Below are 17270 nucleotides of genomic sequence, written 5' to 3'. Positions count from 1 at the left end.
CTGTGAATGAAGAAGTTGTTGCACTAGAAAAGAGTGGAACGTGGATTTTGGCTGATTTGCCTAAGGATACGAGACCAGTAGGATGCAGGTGGTTATTTACAATCAAATGTAAGGCAGACGGAAGCATAGATAGGTTAAAAGCCCGACTTGTTGCAAAAGGTTATACTCAGTCATACGAAATTGACTACCAAGAGACATTCGCCCCAGTAGTCAAACTGAACTCCATTAGAATCCTACTCTCCATTGCAGCAAACCGAGACTGGCCTCTTATGCAACTTGATGTCAAAAATGCATTCCTTAATGGAGACCTTGAAGAGGATGTATACATGAATTTACCGCTTGGTCTTGAAGGGTCCTTCCCTAGTGGCACAGTATGCAAGCTCCTGAAATCTCTGTATGGTTTTAAACAATCTCTCTGTGCTTGGTTTGCCCGATTCACCAATTTAGTAATTAAGTGCGGTTATACTCAAAGCCAGACTGATCATACAATGTTCACAAAAAGATATGAGAAGAAGATTGTTGTACTTATTGTGTATGTTGATGACATCATTCTTACCGGTGATCAAACTGAAGAATTGACAAAGCTGAAGAAGTTTCTAGCCCATGAATTTGAAATCAAGGACCTCGGAGACTTGAAGTTCTTCTTGGGAATGGAAGTTGCAAGATTCAAAATAGGGATAGCCGTAACTCAAAGGAAGTACACATTGGACCTACTGAAAGAAACACATATGCTTGGATGCAAACCAATAGACACTCCAATAGACCCGTATAAAAAGATTGGAATGGAGAATGATAGTTTACCTGTCGACAAATGACAATATCAGCGGCTTGTTGAAAAACTTATTTACTTATCCCACACCAGACCAGACAAAAATTTTTCAGTAAGTATAGTAAGTCAATTCATGAACTGTCCTACTAAGGAACATATGGGAGCTGTCAACCGTATCTTAAGATACTTAAAGATGACACCTGGGAAAAGATTATTATTCCAAATGAATGATAGTCAAAAGGTAGAAGTCTTTACTGATGCTGACTGGGCATATCCACCTGACGATCAACCTCTGGGTATTGCTCGTATGTATGCGGCAATCTAGTGACATGGAGAAGCAAGAAGCAATCGGTAGTATCTCGGGGTAGTGCAGAAGCAGAATACAGAGCACTAGCGCTTGGTATCTGTGAAGGAATGTGGATCAAAAGATTTCTCAAGGAGCTTGGAATTATGGGAGAAAATTCTATCAAGATGTTCTGTGACAATCAAGCAGCAATCAGTCAAAGAATCTTATTCATCATGACCGAACGAAACACATTGAGATTGATCGGAATTTCATTTCAGAGAAGTTGGACAATGAAATCATTGAATTGGTCTATACTCCTTCTAGAGACCAAACCGCAAACATTCTCACCAAGGCTCTCCCTAAGTCCAGTTTTGATGAGCTAACCAACAAGTTGGGCATGGTGGAGTTACGCTCCTTATTATTTACTTTAATTCTATTTAGTACTTGTTATATTTAGTCATAGTATAAAAATGGTAATTCCTTAATTATAGGTATTTATATTTATTCCGTAATTATAGGAATTACTTAATTGTAGGAAGATTTCTTTCCTCTTTCTATTTCCTGTACTCGCCTATTTATAGGTGAATTATCTATGTATTCATATGAGAAAAGGAGTATTCAAAACTCACAAAATCCAATATAAAATATTTCAAAATAATATTAAAATCATTGTTTCAAACTGAATAAATTCAAACAAATGTGGTTAGCGTAGTTTGTTTCTTGGTTTTGACCAAATAATATACATTTTCATCTATATAAAAGTAAAGCTAATATGTTTATCGCCTTCTCCTACATTTTACTCGGCTTATCTTCTTAGTTTTATGAACACTCAATCATAAATTTTTTTTAATACTATCAGAGTAAATATAAAAAATCTCTCCTCTAATTATATTTGAGAGAAATAAGAGGGTTCACTATTTATATGTAGTGATTTCCACATGCCCAAATAAGAAATAAAGTGACTAAGATTTATCAGCTTGACAATTAGCTTACAAACATATTTAATGAAGTGTAGGGGATTGGCCTATAAGACCGCTCAAGACTTCATTGAGATTAATGGAAATGCCATACTTCATAGGCATATGGTGGAGGAATTTTCTAGATTAAGCAACAAACAAATATTTGGAGGGGTTGAGCTTCATATTAAACCCATCAGTGTGATAATACCTTGGATAGATTAATAAGTTGGTTGGTAAGTTTTTTGCTCCTGTCATTGTCTCATCAATATACATTTATAGGTTCCATATTTTTTGAAATCTAAGAAAAGTTTTCCATCAACCATTAGGAGTTTCTTAATAGCTTTTGGAATTTAACTCAAGTAAGATGGAGTAAATATTAGGGTGGTTTAATCCTAGAAATTGTTTTGTATGAGATTAAATAAATTTGTGTAAGTCTATGAAATTGTTTGACAAATTTTTTGTGAGGATTTAAATTTATTAGTTCAATTTAATTTAATGTGCTATTGTCTTTAATTATATTAATCATTATTAGTAAGTTATTAAATGAATAAATCAATAATTAAAAAAATTAACATGTATACTCATTAATTAATAATTTATTGTTTATTAATATACATAAGGTAATTATAATTACTTTTAACAAAATATTTTAATCAAGCATTGATTAATTTTTTATTCATCTAATTTAACATTAAAAAATTAGATTAAATCATTAATAACTTTATCACTATTAAATTTATTTTTAGTTAATCAATGTTTATTATTAATGTTAACTTTCGCTTAGTTTAACAATCCTGAAATCATCACATCTACATAGTATCTAAATTTTTTATGGTGGAAATGGTTCTCATTCGAAACCCATGCCTTTCTCTTGCCTCCTCTTCAACCCAAAGTTTTCGAGGACAAAGAAGTGAGGAAGTTGTGACAACAGATGCTTGCAGGTGAAGGTGTACCCTCGTCTTTCTTGTATATTAGCACTTTAAATCCTTAAATCCGTCGAACTCTCAAATTTGTAAATCCAGGATATAGACTGAAACAAAGATAAATTAGGGGATTTAAGATTCCGTAGAATTTAATTTTTCTATTTGGACTATTTGGCAAGTTTTAAGTATAAATCATGCTCGTATCTATTCTTAGATGGCCTCTTACTATGTCACCTCAATATTCATTAGATAGAATGGCATAACTTTGTAGCAAGAAAAAACTCTATCAATGATAAATCTAGTTTTTTCTTCATCTTCTGAGTGCATTTTAATTTGGTAGTTGTTAGAGAAGTATTGAGGAAATTTGACATAATGTACACGGCTATTGGGACAAATAAGACAATGGCATTATGTGTAGCTGAGACTCCTTATGAAAGGCTTCACGAACTTAATTGATGTCAACACGTATTCTCCCTTTGTTATTGTTTGCCTGCCCATGATGATGTGATTTTAAGTTTCTCTTATGAATTCATCAATGCATAGCTTGCCAACTTTTTCCTTGATAGCTTGCCAATTTTTTCCTTAGCAACATTTCTCTTGCTTAATTTCATTGCTAACTAACTAGATGTGCAATTGATAATAGGTGACATTCAAGTCTCCCAACAAGAGAAATTAATACAGTTTCAAAAAGAAAATTTCAAAAAGGAAATTCGTTTTTCTCATGCATTTTGTTCATTTTTTAATTAAGTATGGTAGATCCAAATACTTTATTTTACTCTCTTACACAGATTATTGGATCTGTCCGGACTCGAAGATTTTTGATGAAATCCTAGCAGAAAATTGGGGAATACTTTTTCATGCTTTCTGCTTTACCAGTTTTACAATGGGATGCATGGATTGCACTAATTTTAGCTTCTGAGCATCATTGATTAATATGTTAAGGAATCCTTAAGCTTTTCAAGTATAAATATGAACTTTTAAGAGTCATAACTGAACCAAAGTGATGAATGAAAACATAGCTGCAGCTTAGAAGGGTTCTTTTCACCATTTTCTTGCACTGTAGGTTTTTCCAGCTTCTTCCTCTTGCTGCTGCTACTAGAAGTACCAACAAAAACTGCTTTAGAAATTAATTAAGGATTCATTTGGGGTAGCTTTTTTACAGCTTTGCTTTTTAGGCAGTTGTTATGCTTCTGCTTAGCTAATACATTTTTGTTGCTTCCTAAAATTTTTTTGTGCTGACAAGTTTTTTATAACCATTTTTATTTTTATTTTTATAAAATATCAAAAAGGTTGATTTATGCAAAGGTAGTAATGATGGTGATGATGACTGACGATGATTTTTCATTCTTAAAAACACTCAAAACATATCAAAATTAATTCTAGTGCTTTCAAACATCTAGATTTGATTTTTTTTTTCAAATAATAAATAAAAATGCATAAATTTTTTTTTTCAAAAATTAAATAAGAATAAAATTGATTCTCTTAAGATGCATATTACCTGTATATAATTGATGCGACAGCTGCTGGTGTAAATAATGACATCATAACCATCATCTGTCATTTATAATTTATTGGATCATTCTTTGCCATTCTGCTCTATTGGGTGTTGCTTATCAGGCTAACTATAATTTATGAATTTGTTTTCAGGCTTTTTTTTTTGCATGTTATCTTTAATCCACCATTTATCTATAATCTGTGGTTTGCTGATTCATCTCAGCAGTTAAAATAGGGGCATTTACATACATACCACCCAATTGCTATATATTTACATTTCTAACAACTAAATTTTGCTTTTTACATTTATACCACAAATTTTTCATATAGCATAAGAAATATCACTTTTAACTTTTAAAATATGATAAACTTTTCCTGTGTAGGTAAGGTGACAGATATATGTAAAAATTAAAATTTAGATGTCAGATATGTAAATACATAAGAATGGAGTGCTATGAATGTAAATCATCCTTATAAAATATGACAGCGCAAACTAAAACTCTTAGCTGGAAAGCACTGAAGAAGAAAAAAAGGACAGTAATTTCTGAAAAATCAACAAACAACTTTTGAGTAGTCTCATTTTTTTGTTTTTTTTGGGTACACCTTACTTACACATAATGTGATGTTTTCAAGCTAGAACAACCATTTTGACTTCATATAGCAGTAACAGAATTGCTCTTCTGGTATTGATTATTGGACACCCTTTTGACCCAACTATTAGCATGTAAATGTATTTTATTGCCTTTTATGCTATCAACATTTATCGAGAAATGTCTCAAAATGGTCCCCGGATTCTTTAAAGGGAGCAATTTCAGTCCCAAAGTATTATTTTGACATTTATTAACTTTTTATCTATTCAGTTTTCAGCAGATCATAAAACACCTCTGGCTTTCGGTAGCTGTGAATTAACAAAGCCTGTAAAAGAATATCACATTATTAGTTTCTGACATTAAGAGCAGCTTAATTTCAGTATTCTGCAACCTTCCAAAAATAGAGAAGGTAATTATATATACATAGTCTGTTAGGCACAAACAACTGCCTAATATTTAATATTTATTGACATCTAATTTCTGGAATAAGTTATAGCACCACAAAATTGCATATAGCAGATCTAACTCTTGTCAGGCATTAGTATGGAAAGGAAATTTAATGAAAAGTTTCTTGGTAACCTTTAAGCTGCAGGATGCAATTTTGTTTAAGCTATTAAGGTCTAGTTTAACTTGTTTGGTCATACGCATCTTAAAATTATATTCATCTACTACGGATAATTTGCCTATTAAGTGACTTTACCACCAAAGGCTCAGTTCCATACTATATAGCTACCCTAATTGCAATCTATTATTTGCTTGGGTGAACCCTGATAACAAATAGAATATAATAAAAGCTAGAAGAGCAAAGGCCAAGAATATTTAACTTTTGTCTCTCCAAATCGATAAAGAGGAGAAATTTTTCCATATGGAGTACGTATCAAGGTTTTCGTGCGGACTCCAGTAATATGCCATCATATGTGTTATATCAGACCCACCTAAAAAAAAATAAAAGTGGAACCGCAGAGGTTATTTGGGAGGGTTATTGAGGGTTATTAGGGCATTAACTCCAATAAAGCCTCAATAACCTCCGTCGTTCCACTCCAATAACCTTCGTGGTTCTATTTCAATAACCCCCACACTAACATCCCAATAAACACCCAATACCTTTGCGGTTTTACGTCAATAAATCCACAATAACCTCCACTTGATGGCATATTACTGGAAATCCGCACGCAGAGCAGCGTACGTACTTCGTATGGAAAAATTTCTCCATAAAGAGAATCCAAAATTAATCCATAACAGAAGCTTTGGTTCAATTACCTGCACCGCATAAGCAAGGTGGAGCAAAGTAGCTTCAGACCAAGGCTTCCCAATAAATTGCAAGCCTATTGGCATGCCTGAAGTGTCATATCCAGCCTATTAAAAACACAAGTTTAACTTTTAACTGATTAAATCACTTGTTCTAAATAAAAAGAAAGCAGGTGTGTTTGTGTGTGTGTGTGTGTGTTAGGGAATGTGAATCAACAAAGTTGTAACTCATTTTTAATCCAAAAGCTTGAGAATTTAATTGGGATTAATTTTATTTATTGTTTTTGCTATTTTTTCTTTTATTTTTTAAAAATATGTTTGTTTATTATATTTTTTATATATTTTTCTTTTTATAATTTTAAAAATAAATTAACAGGTTTTTGAAAATAATCAAAATAGCTTTTAGATGCTTTGATTGTTATTTATCATTTAATCAAATATTCAAATGTGTTTTATTTCAAATTAGAACATAGACAAAAGAAAATACAAAATATAAAATAAAAGTGTTCTCAATTGGCCTCTTAGTTTATAGGCATGAGTCTACCACTTATGTTTCTACAATAACATATTTTATATGGGTCTTAACTTATCTCATGTGTCTTAATGGTCCTTACCAAGATAGTAATAGCCGGCAGCCCTAGAAAATTTCCAGCTATTGAGAATCTTACAAGCGCAGCTGCCAAAAGTATATAAATAAACAAAGAACCACCATATTTTTAGTTCAATTAAATACTACAAATGTATTTACATGGATAACTTTAATAGAAGAAAATGCAAACATTAATTCATTTGAAATTCAATACACCTCCATTTATGTAGTCAAGCTCCCCAGTGCTGAAAGCATCTCTTTGAAGCGGATAAGCAGTCACACTATTGTTTAAATATAAAAAAGTTAAGGACATTTCTTAGTTTTCATGTTTGAAAGCCAATTTAAATAATAATTTGTAGTAGGGAAATTTACATACGGTGCACACAATTCCTATGCATTTACATATCTTACACCTAAACTTTCAAATTTACATGCATAGCACTTTCGTGCTTTAAACCTATTTAAAAAAAAAAGCTAATAGTGCTTTTGATGTGATATTAAAGATTTGAATGCTGTGTGCGTAAATATGCAAGTTTAGGTGTGAGATATGTCAGTAAATTAGAATTGTGGGCTACGTCTGTAAATGCCCCTGTTTTGTAATAGGAAAGCAGGATTCAAGCTTAATACCCGGTTGTAGGTGTGACAATAACATCTGCGCTTTTAAAAATTTCCTTATGGAATTGCATCTGACGATTCCTTGAGAAAATTAAGGGTGAAATGTAAAAATTAGCAATAAATTTCAAATTTACCAAAATTATAGACAGAAAACAATGATCAAACTGTAATCTTGTTTTATAAAATTTTAATGAGGTCGTCATACAGAACAGAAAGCAGTATTTTACCTTATTCTCTGTGCATTGAGATAATCTCTGCTGCTAAATGAGCCATATACTTTAAGAGCAACTCTAGCGTCCCAACCCAACTCCCCATGGCTTCTAAAATCACATGAAGATTAATAAAAGTTTCTATTGTAAAACTAATTTTAATTTAGGAAAGCATGTAGCTACATACATGTTCTCAAGGTGAGTAGCTAAATAAGTAGTGCTTTCGGATCCAATAGTCACATAATGGGCAAGGCGCATTTCTTCTATCTCCGGTATGGTCACATCCACAGTCTTGCACATAACAACATATGCTTTGAGTTTGAATGCTTAATATACAGATTCATACCCCACAAATAATGTATTATTACATAAATCAATACACATTTTATTCACGAGTTATTCAACTATTACATACTAGAAATTGTATGTTGATTTAACTTAATTGAATAAAGACAAAACTGCATCTTTTCAGAAGAAATATTACCTTCCATCCATAATGCTTGGATAGCAACTGTAATGCATTATCACAACAACTTTGAATATCAGCTGAGGAGTCATTAAACCACTGTTTTACCAAAAAAGTTTTTAAAAACCAGAAAATATATGTTTTTACTCTGCTAGCACATGTAAGGAAGAGTTAATTGGTAGACTAGAACATTTATGGAAGAACCATGAAACAGCTATATATGTTCTGCTACTGACCTTTCTATACTTGGCAAACTTAAGGTTAGCCAGCAAGTGTGAAGATTTTAGTTGGGGAAGATTGAATTCAGGCTGTCCCAAACAAACAAATAATGAAAATATAGAGATGATTACATCAAAGTAGGAAATAGAGTTATCAGAACATGACTGAAATGAGCATTAGATTCTAGAAAAATATATCAGTACACTTGAGAGAATTACAAATTAGGGGTGTAGCGGAGCCAAGCTGGATCATGAGCTGGCTTTGGCTCAGTTTGACAATTGTCTCATGAACTTAGCTCGATTGGCTAACAAGTTAAGCTCAAACTAGCCCTGTCTCAACTCGTTAGCTCGTAAGTTGGCTTGTTTTAAAACAATAATAATAATAATAATGATAATAATATTAAATACACTCAAAATACATTAAAATTAAAGAATTTATCTTTAACTTAATAAAAATGCTTAAAAATGATATTTTACACTTTATATCAAGTGATTTATATAAACTATCTCCTAAATACTCATTCTTTTAGTTATTTTATTAAAGCTTAAATTAATATTGTTTCTCTTGCATAATGACAAGCTTGAACTTCTATAATTAAGCTCAAACTCTATTAATCAATGATGCTCTAACTTTGAGCTCAACTTGGCTTGTTTGCACCCCTATTACAAATACACAATGTCCTTCCGCATGTGACTTAATTATCTACTTGATTTAGATTAAAGGCAAAATGAGTAAAATCTTGAGTTGCTGAGATAAGTGAAAATTGGGTTTATATTTTCTCACCTGTAGTGATTTGGGTCGGAACATAGCAACATCATTCGCAATAGCTGCATAACTGAAATAAAGAAATATTTTTGGTGTTTAAGACTTAAATATGCTATCATTCCAGAATCAATAAGGTCAAAGAATTTGTTTAAACAAAAGAAAAATGCAGGGAAGAATATCACTAACACAATAAGAACATCCTCGACGGTTCCTGCAAGGATGCCTGGTATTCCAACGGTCCAATTTAGAGGAATAACCCTGAAAATGAAACGTGATTTAATGTTGGTTTAACCTCTTGGTTGCTCATAAGAATAGCATGTGCTTATGAGGAACAAAGAATTTACTAACCCTGAGGTTGGAAAACGCCCTGATGTTGGTTTGAAACCAACAACTCCACAAAGAGCGGCAGGCATACGCACAGAACCTTATTCAAGATAGATAACGGGGATATATGTATGAGATGCATTCAATTAAAAGTTTATCAGAAGGCTAACTAAGTAATATAATGATTGGTATGATGCTATTTTTCGCAATTTATTCCTCTGACAACATACTTTTCAAGCTGGTAAAAGTAACGAGGCATTATATAAGCAATAAGTAGACATGAGCATGTCTTTGGTGTAATGATTAAAATTAAGGAAGCTTTATATACATAACACTCAATTCCTATGTATTTACATATCTAAAACCTAAGCTTCAATTTTTAGATACATGCCACCTTATCCATGCATGAAAAGGTATTATTTCATTTTTTAGTAATTAAAATGGTTGTATTTTTATGTGATATGAAATATTTTCATGGTATAAATGTACAATGCAAATTTAGGTGTTAGATATGTAAATACATAAAAATTGGACGGTATGTATGTAAATGCCCCAACAAAAATTTAAACAGTGATTGCCAAACTCGAGAATTTTTTATTTTTGAGTTATTTTGTCATCAAGGTAAAGGAAACTTCAAATTGCCATATTGAGGGGAAAAAATGAAAATCTAATGTCATAGGCCTAAAAACCAAGTGGTATCTAATGATTAGAATTTCACTTGAGGGGTGGAAGTCCAATCTCCCTTTGCCACTTTGATCTCACAATTTTAGATTACTTTTGCTTTTCATATCTTAAGATTGTTGGAGACCAAAATCAGAATACTATGCATTCATAGTTCTTCATACTAACCACCACATGTTGCTTTCTTTAATAAGAGAAGATTAATGGTTGCATGAAATTACTCATTCTTCTTGTTCATTCAACCATGAGTAGAGGAGAAGGTCGTGAAAGTGCTCAAAAGTTGATAGTTATCATGGATGTTATCATACAGAAGGATTTCTTCATAGAGGGCGAGACGAAAGCTATATTTCAAAGGCTTTTAAATGAGAAAACTGGCGACTATCATGAGGGCCAATGATTGATAGGATGGTCGGTGGAGGATGTTTAGGCTTTGTAGAGGGAATAAGACAAATATGGAAGAATACTAGAGAGCTTAAGGCTAAGAAAAAAATATTTATATTTCATTTTTATTTTTGGAATAGTGAACCTTTATCTCTCTATGCAGTTGTGAAAGAAGATGGATCTAGCTAAACCATGTAAATTTTCATGATTCTTTTGTGGTGTATTTCTTGTAAATTATTTTTTTTTCCATTCTCATGGTCTTCACTCTCCAACTATTCAAAACATAATTGATATTCCATAATCATGACATTATAAAAAAAAGAGGTTCTTTTTAAGTTGAATCATTTATACACCAATAAAAATTTATACCTCCACCATCAACACCAAGTGCAACTGGACAAAGTCCAGCGCACACAGTAGCTGCTGAGCCACTCGAGGAGCCTCCTGAAACCCTATTAATGTTGTAAGGGTTTCTCGTTGGGCTGTAATAGATTAAAAAGACCAACTATATAATTCATAAATTTAATAGGATGGCTAAACTTAATGGCAAAAGAAATCATAGCTTACCCATAGTGAGGGTTAATACCACTAGTCCCAGCTCCAAGTTCGTGCATGTTCGTCTTACCAACAAATATAGCACCGCAAGATCTTAATTTCTTGATGCAGGCTGCATCCTCAGTGCATGGCCTTGCCTTGTGTAGCCATTTGGTTCCTCCTGCACGCACCAGTTGCATAAGAAAACTATAGCACAGAAACAATTAAACATGCAAAGAAAATAAAATAAAACAAAAGAAATGATAAAACAAGAAGTTGCAGAATACCAGTAGTAGGATAGGGCATGCAATCTATCTCATCTTTAACAGCAATTAGAACTCCATCCAGTACTGAAATAGGAGTTCCTGGTGAGAGAACACAGGTAGGGAGGTCATTTCTCATAATTCTTCAAGGAACCAAATTCTATGTCAATTTGATAATAAAAAAAAGGAAAATTTACATACATACCAATTAATTATTATATATTTATGTATTTAACACCTAAATTTAAATTTTTTTACGTACATACAACCTTACCTATGCATGAATAGGTGCATTTCACTTTTTAAAAATTAAAATATTGATATTTATGACGTGATATGAAAGATTGTTGGTATGAATGTTAAAATTAAAGTTTAGGTGTTAGATATGTGAACACATAGGAAGTGGGTGGTATGTGCGTAAATTGCCCAAAAAAAAAATACGCGAAAGTATTTCAACATTTTTTCACTTGTTTAGAAAGGGCATCCAGAGGTGCAAACACCACATTTTTTTATGAACAAAAATTTAAACTGCTCTAAGATGTGCGAAGTGTCTGGTTTTTTTTTTACCTTTTTTTTATGGATATCGATAGTTTTTGCAATTTAATCTGCTCTCTCTATGTAGCATTAATTATGTGCTCCTTATAGTTGCAACTGCTAGTTATTACTATGTGTTTTCTTGATAATTGTGGAATTTTACTTGTTTGAGTTTCGTAAAGAAGCATGCTAAGTTGCGTTAACTATATGCTCCTTCTATGTATAACTGGCTATAATTCTGTGTACCTTCAATGCAATTTATTCAAAATATTGATCCATAAGCAATGTTTTTTCCTTGATAAATGCACAATTGCTTTATGTCCGACCCGTCCATGAAAAAAACATAATACTCCAACAACTAATATTTTGTAAAATCCTTTGAGGCCTCTTATTTTTCCATGGACACTTCAATCTAACCATTTAGCTTATAACAGTTCTTTTTTCCTTTGTTTAGAAATTAAATGTTGACATCATGTTATTTTTAAAGTTTTGTTTGAATTTTTTTGTTATCTGACCATTAATGTAGGAGAAATGCTAAATCCCGCAACAATGCTATTACTCAAGTGTTTAGGTGGACCAATAAATATTGTTCCAAAAGAATGTGGACCCCAAACATATTTTTCATAAATTTATTAGGGTCATGATGGAGTTTGAAATGAGCTCAACACGAAATGGCAAACAACAAAAAGCTTGGGTGACCATACTCATTCTGCAACTTTGCATGCCTAACCTTATATAGAAAGGTCACGAGCTTTGGATGCAAGAAAATATCAAATATGATTTACACGTTTCAAAATCACAAAAAAATATTTTAAAGGGATCTTTTAAGATTGCAGTTAAAAAAAACAAAAGAGTGTAGTTTTAAAAATCAATAATGCATCTAGTTAACTTATCTAAGATTTAAGGGCTCATTTGGCTGCTTGTACATATAAAATATGATATTAAAAGAAAGATGATTTATTATTCAGTAATTCTATGTATGTAAATAAAATCACTACTTTAAGAGAAGTTAGAAGGTTTTAGTAGAATAGAAATTAGACTGAAGTTGAAGCAACCAAATGAGCAATAATAAAAATCAGCTTAGTACCAACTGTAATGCTGAATTGAGGGTTAATATATTTACCTTTTTCATATCTAAGTGTTGATTCTGTGGCTTGCTTTAAAATTTCTTGAGCATCATAAGCAATGAAGAAAGACATTTGAAGGTGAGGAGCAGTGGACTCCTCAAGAGCAGCTAAAAATCTCTTCGCTACCTGCAAAGTACCTCATTAAGCTTTCACAATGTCGTCATGTAACTATTTTCCATTAATGAAAATGAGGGAAAGAATCTGATCTAAGAAGCTTGCTCTAAACCGAGTCCCTTCCTTAATAACTATTTCAGAGCATTTACATACATACCACCTAATTGCAATTTTTTTAATTATCAAACACCTAAAATTTTGTTTTTTACATTTCTTCCAACTAAATCTTTCATATCACATCAAAAATACCGCTATTTTTAGCTTTTAAAAACTGAAATACACCTTTTCATGCTTAGTAAGGTGGCATATATGTTAGAAATATAAATACATAGGAATTGAGTGATAGGCATGTAAATCTTCCTAATTGTTTTTCTCTTGAGTTTCAGCTGTGAAGCTAAACATAACCACTAATTACTATGAGAAACATTAAAAAATACTAAGTAAACATTAAATAAGTTTTTCAAATATGTAATAACTATGAAGGATGCGGCGGACTCAAGATTTCAAATGAATGGGCATCACAAGATAAATCTTAAGGGCGATGAGAACAAAACTATAGGCCTTCTCTGATTCCACCACTATTAGTCATGCTAAAGATGAATAAATTTGAAAACATCTTAATTACTGTAGTCATTGGAAAATTATCGAAACACAAATTCTTATTCTGGGATGGACGTACCTTGATAGGGGTGGTTTCTCCAGAACTATAAGCTCTAGAGAAATCCTGAATAGTCCAGCGCTTGAAACCAGTCTCTAAAGTGGTCTCTAGACTTGCTGGAAGACAATCCATGGCTTCTTTAAGTCGTTCAGGAGGACTCAGATTTGGATCAATGCAAGTTACCTCTTGTTCATGAAGACCTGAAATAATAGGTAGTAATTGGCTTTTGTCTAAGTATGTGAGGAGCCATAAACAGATTCTTATTTATGGAGCATAATCCTAATGAATTATATAAATTTGACATTCAAACCTTCTGTACTATGAGTGGCCGTGAACATGGGTGATTCTGGTATTTCTGCAAATGATACAAGCTGCAGAAGATTGAAATCAAATAATAAAACTTCACTTGTTTGTATTATTGTTAGATAATCATTTAAAAAGAAAAGGTTGGCGATCGAAATTAGGAAAATATGAAAAGAAAAACGACATCTCCTGTTGAAACTTTCATTTTTCATAATCTCAGTCCAAAATAAATTGTGCTTCTGAAAAAAATGAGGAATCGATTGTTATTAGTGATTAATTTTATCATCTGATGCCTAATTCTGAAAGTGATGTTTCTTTTTTGGCAGAGCTCTGCAAGTATGTTCGGAAATTAGTACAAAAAAGAATTGACAAATCAGTGAACATAAAAAAAAAATGTTTGCATAATGCAATCCATCAAATTTCAAATTAAAAAGCAACGAACAAATAAATGAATTCAGTAATATTTCTTGCTGTCATATAGGGAAAATATTTGTGTACATAAGACGTACGCAGTACAAGGGCTCTGTAACCCCGTTGTAACCTCTTTGTAAACTAACTGTAACCTACAAATGAATTCCGCGTTTCTGTAGTTTCATGGGTACAAATAAGTTACACGGAGGTTACAAGGGAGTTACACGGAGATTACAAAGGGGTATAACCCGGATATAACCCCCCTGCACCCCCTGAATAACCCCTCACGTACGCAGCGCTGCGTATGTCTTATGTACGCAAATATTTTCCGTCATATAGGCCAATCTTGAGCTCTGTAAATGAAACAATATACATGGTTGGCGCCAAAGAGAAAAAAACACATAGAAAATCTGGCAAACTTAAAACTTAGTCTGTGTTTAAATACAAATGAGAACCAAAACAATAAAAAACTCAGAAATCACATATGGAGCCTGCGCCAATATAAAAATAATTAAAATAAATTTGGAATTTAGTCCACCAGAAACTAGACATTTGAGGATAGTTTCAATTTCACAAAAAAAAAAAAAAAAAAAAAAAAAAAAAAAAAAAAAAAAAAAAAAAAATAAAAAAAAATAAAAATAAAAAGGAAAACCAAATTATGCATAAAAAAAGGTTTTTTAAAAGGTTTCAGATACATAAGAAGACATCTAGACTAAAATTTATGCCGGCTTTTTGTCATCTATAGATGCCGAAAGAAGAATCTGGGTGAATATGCGGGCATAATTAATTCAACTCTAAAATTTAAAACCATAGTTTTTATGATATACAGTTAAAGAAAAAAAAATCAAAATCAATTCATGATAGAGAGAACCGAGGATTAGCCACAGCAAACAATCTTCCAAATCGAATTTCAACAAATACCTTGTGCACAAGATTATCCTTCTTCAGAATATACAGAACAGCAGGACCTATTATCCAAGATTCTAAGATCCAGACGAAGATCTTTACAAGAAATCCTGCAACCCGAGGAGCTAAAGCACCAAAAACCCATGAAAGTTTCAGATTAGAACTGAAATTTAAATGCCGTAATCATCAAATCTGAGCAAAGAACCTTTGACATTGGCATGGGTGTAGGGTTCATCACTGTCGGCTCTGAGATTGATCTCTGCTGCAGGTTTGTAAATCTTCCCCCTTGATTGAAAATGGAAGAGACCCATCAGGAAGGGAAGGGTTAGAAGGGAAGAGATTGGATGCGCGCGCTCACAGCCATTGCTCTGCTGCGTCCCCTCGGCTTATATAGATAGATTAATGGAGGCAGCGGCGAAAAGAAGGAAAAAATCAATGCAGTGAGACTATGAGAGTGAGCGGTCCACCCATCCGACTAAGGATTACGAGAGAGGGAGAGAGAGAAAGAGGGAGGGAGAGAGAATTTCGTTTACTGTCAGTACCTTTCGTTTCTTGTCAAATATGGTTGTTTTGTGCAGAGCAGCACGCTTCGATTCTAACGGTTCAATTTCGCGCGAGCCGAGCCGAACCAGCGGAAGGTAAATACACCCAAGACCTTCGTCTAACGACAAGGGAACACCAGCGATAACAAAAATTTACCAAAGTACCCCGCAGTGCTTAAGTTAGGTGTTATTCAGAGGATATTGAGGAGTTATATTTCCTATAAATATATGAAAATAGGAGTGCTGAATTTACTAGAATATACAGGTAGATTACATGAATGTTACAGAGGGTATGATATAACCCTCCAATATACACAACACTGCGTGCATCTTTCGTATGCAAATTTTTCTCTATCTTCAGAGACCCTGCAGAGGGCTTTGTCAAGCTTATAATTTGTGATCCGAATTCTAATAAGGTTTGTTATTAGAGTTCTAAAATGGTAAAAAATTGGTTTTATGAAATCAGAAATGAACTCATATGGAGCCTAAGTTTAGTTTGAAAAATCTAGAGTTATATTTGTGGCATAATAAAAAGGGAGATTTACCCAATATCTGTTGAATAACCTCCCTGATATACACAACACTGCGTGCATCTTTTGTATGCAAATTGTTCTCTATCTTCAGAGACCACGAATGCCCTGCAGAGGGCTTTGTCAAGCTTATAATTTGTGATCCGTATTCTAATAAGGTTTGTTATTAGAGTTCTAAAATGATAAAAAATTGGTTTTATGAAATCAGAACTGAACTCAAATGGAGCCTAAGTTTAGTTCGAAAAATCTCGAGTTATATTTGTGGCATAATAAAAAGGGAGATTTATACATATATGCTTCATTCCTATGTATTTGCATATCTGACATTTAAGTTTTAATTATTGTATATGTTATCTTACTTATGCATAAAAAGATGAATTTGATTTTTTTTTTAAATTAAAATAATGATTTTTTTATAGGATATGATAGGTTAGGTGGTATAAATGTAAAAAAGAAAAGTTTAGGTATTAGATATGTGAGTGCATTGAATTGGGTTTTATGTAGGTAAATGCCCTTAATCAAAATTATAAATTTTCTTTTTTATTGAGAGTATGTAATTTTAGTGGAGGGATTGGGTTAATGTTAACCCTTTATATTTTTTTGATGGATTCCATTAAAACGTAGAGGTGTTTCTTTCCGATTATTTTTCCTTAATTACATAAGTGTATATTGGATCTTCATGCAATGTTCAGACGATAATTCATTGCTTTACTGATGTAAACCTTCCGAAACGAGCCAGTTTGGCGTTGTATGTGAGAATCAGGCAATCCCACCATTAAGGTAATTGTGAACTTTATTGCATGACTACCACACAAAATACTCATAAAAAC

The 17270-nt window shown here is 32.6% G+C and overlaps 1 protein-coding gene and 1 long non-coding RNA gene across 2 annotated transcripts in view; one reads left to right on the top strand and one right to left on the bottom strand.

The window, feature by feature from the left end:
- LOC110030537 overlaps positions 1-4141 on the top strand; it is an 8986-nt gene extending 4845 nt beyond the window's left edge. The window contains exon 3 of the long non-coding RNA XR_002294664.1: positions 3726-4141. This is a non-coding gene — a long non-coding RNA (uncharacterized LOC110030537). The remainder of the gene's footprint in view (positions 1-3725) is intronic.
- Positions 4142-4881: 740 nt separating this feature from the next.
- Positions 4882-15897, bottom strand: LOC110030536 (fatty acid amide hydrolase-like). The gene is made up of 20 exons (XM_020733281.1): positions 15574-15897; positions 15384-15493; positions 14059-14119; positions 13770-13948; positions 12973-13102; positions 11340-11417; positions 11086-11233; positions 10888-11000; positions 9481-9556; positions 9319-9390; positions 9151-9202; positions 8385-8456; positions 8167-8247; positions 7870-7973; positions 7701-7793; positions 7486-7554; positions 7075-7139; positions 6884-6945; positions 6282-6377; positions 4882-5346 (listed from the first exon to the last, which is right to left on the bottom strand). The coding sequence occupies exons 1-20, from the start codon at positions 15677-15679 to the stop codon at positions 5284-5286; spliced, it is 1830 nt and encodes a 609-aa protein (XP_020588940.1). The 5' UTR covers positions 15680-15897; the 3' UTR covers positions 4882-5283.
- Positions 15898-17270: the final 1373 nt, after the last annotated feature.

Source organism: Phalaenopsis equestris, unplaced genomic scaffold (assembly GCF_001263595.1).
Source record: "Phalaenopsis equestris unplaced genomic scaffold, ASM126359v1 Scaffold000735, whole genome shotgun sequence".
Classification (NCBI taxonomy): Eukaryota; Viridiplantae; Streptophyta; class Magnoliopsida; order Asparagales; family Orchidaceae; genus Phalaenopsis; species Phalaenopsis equestris.
Note: the sequence above shows the minus strand (reverse complement) of the source record. Positions and strands in the feature narration are given on the sequence as shown.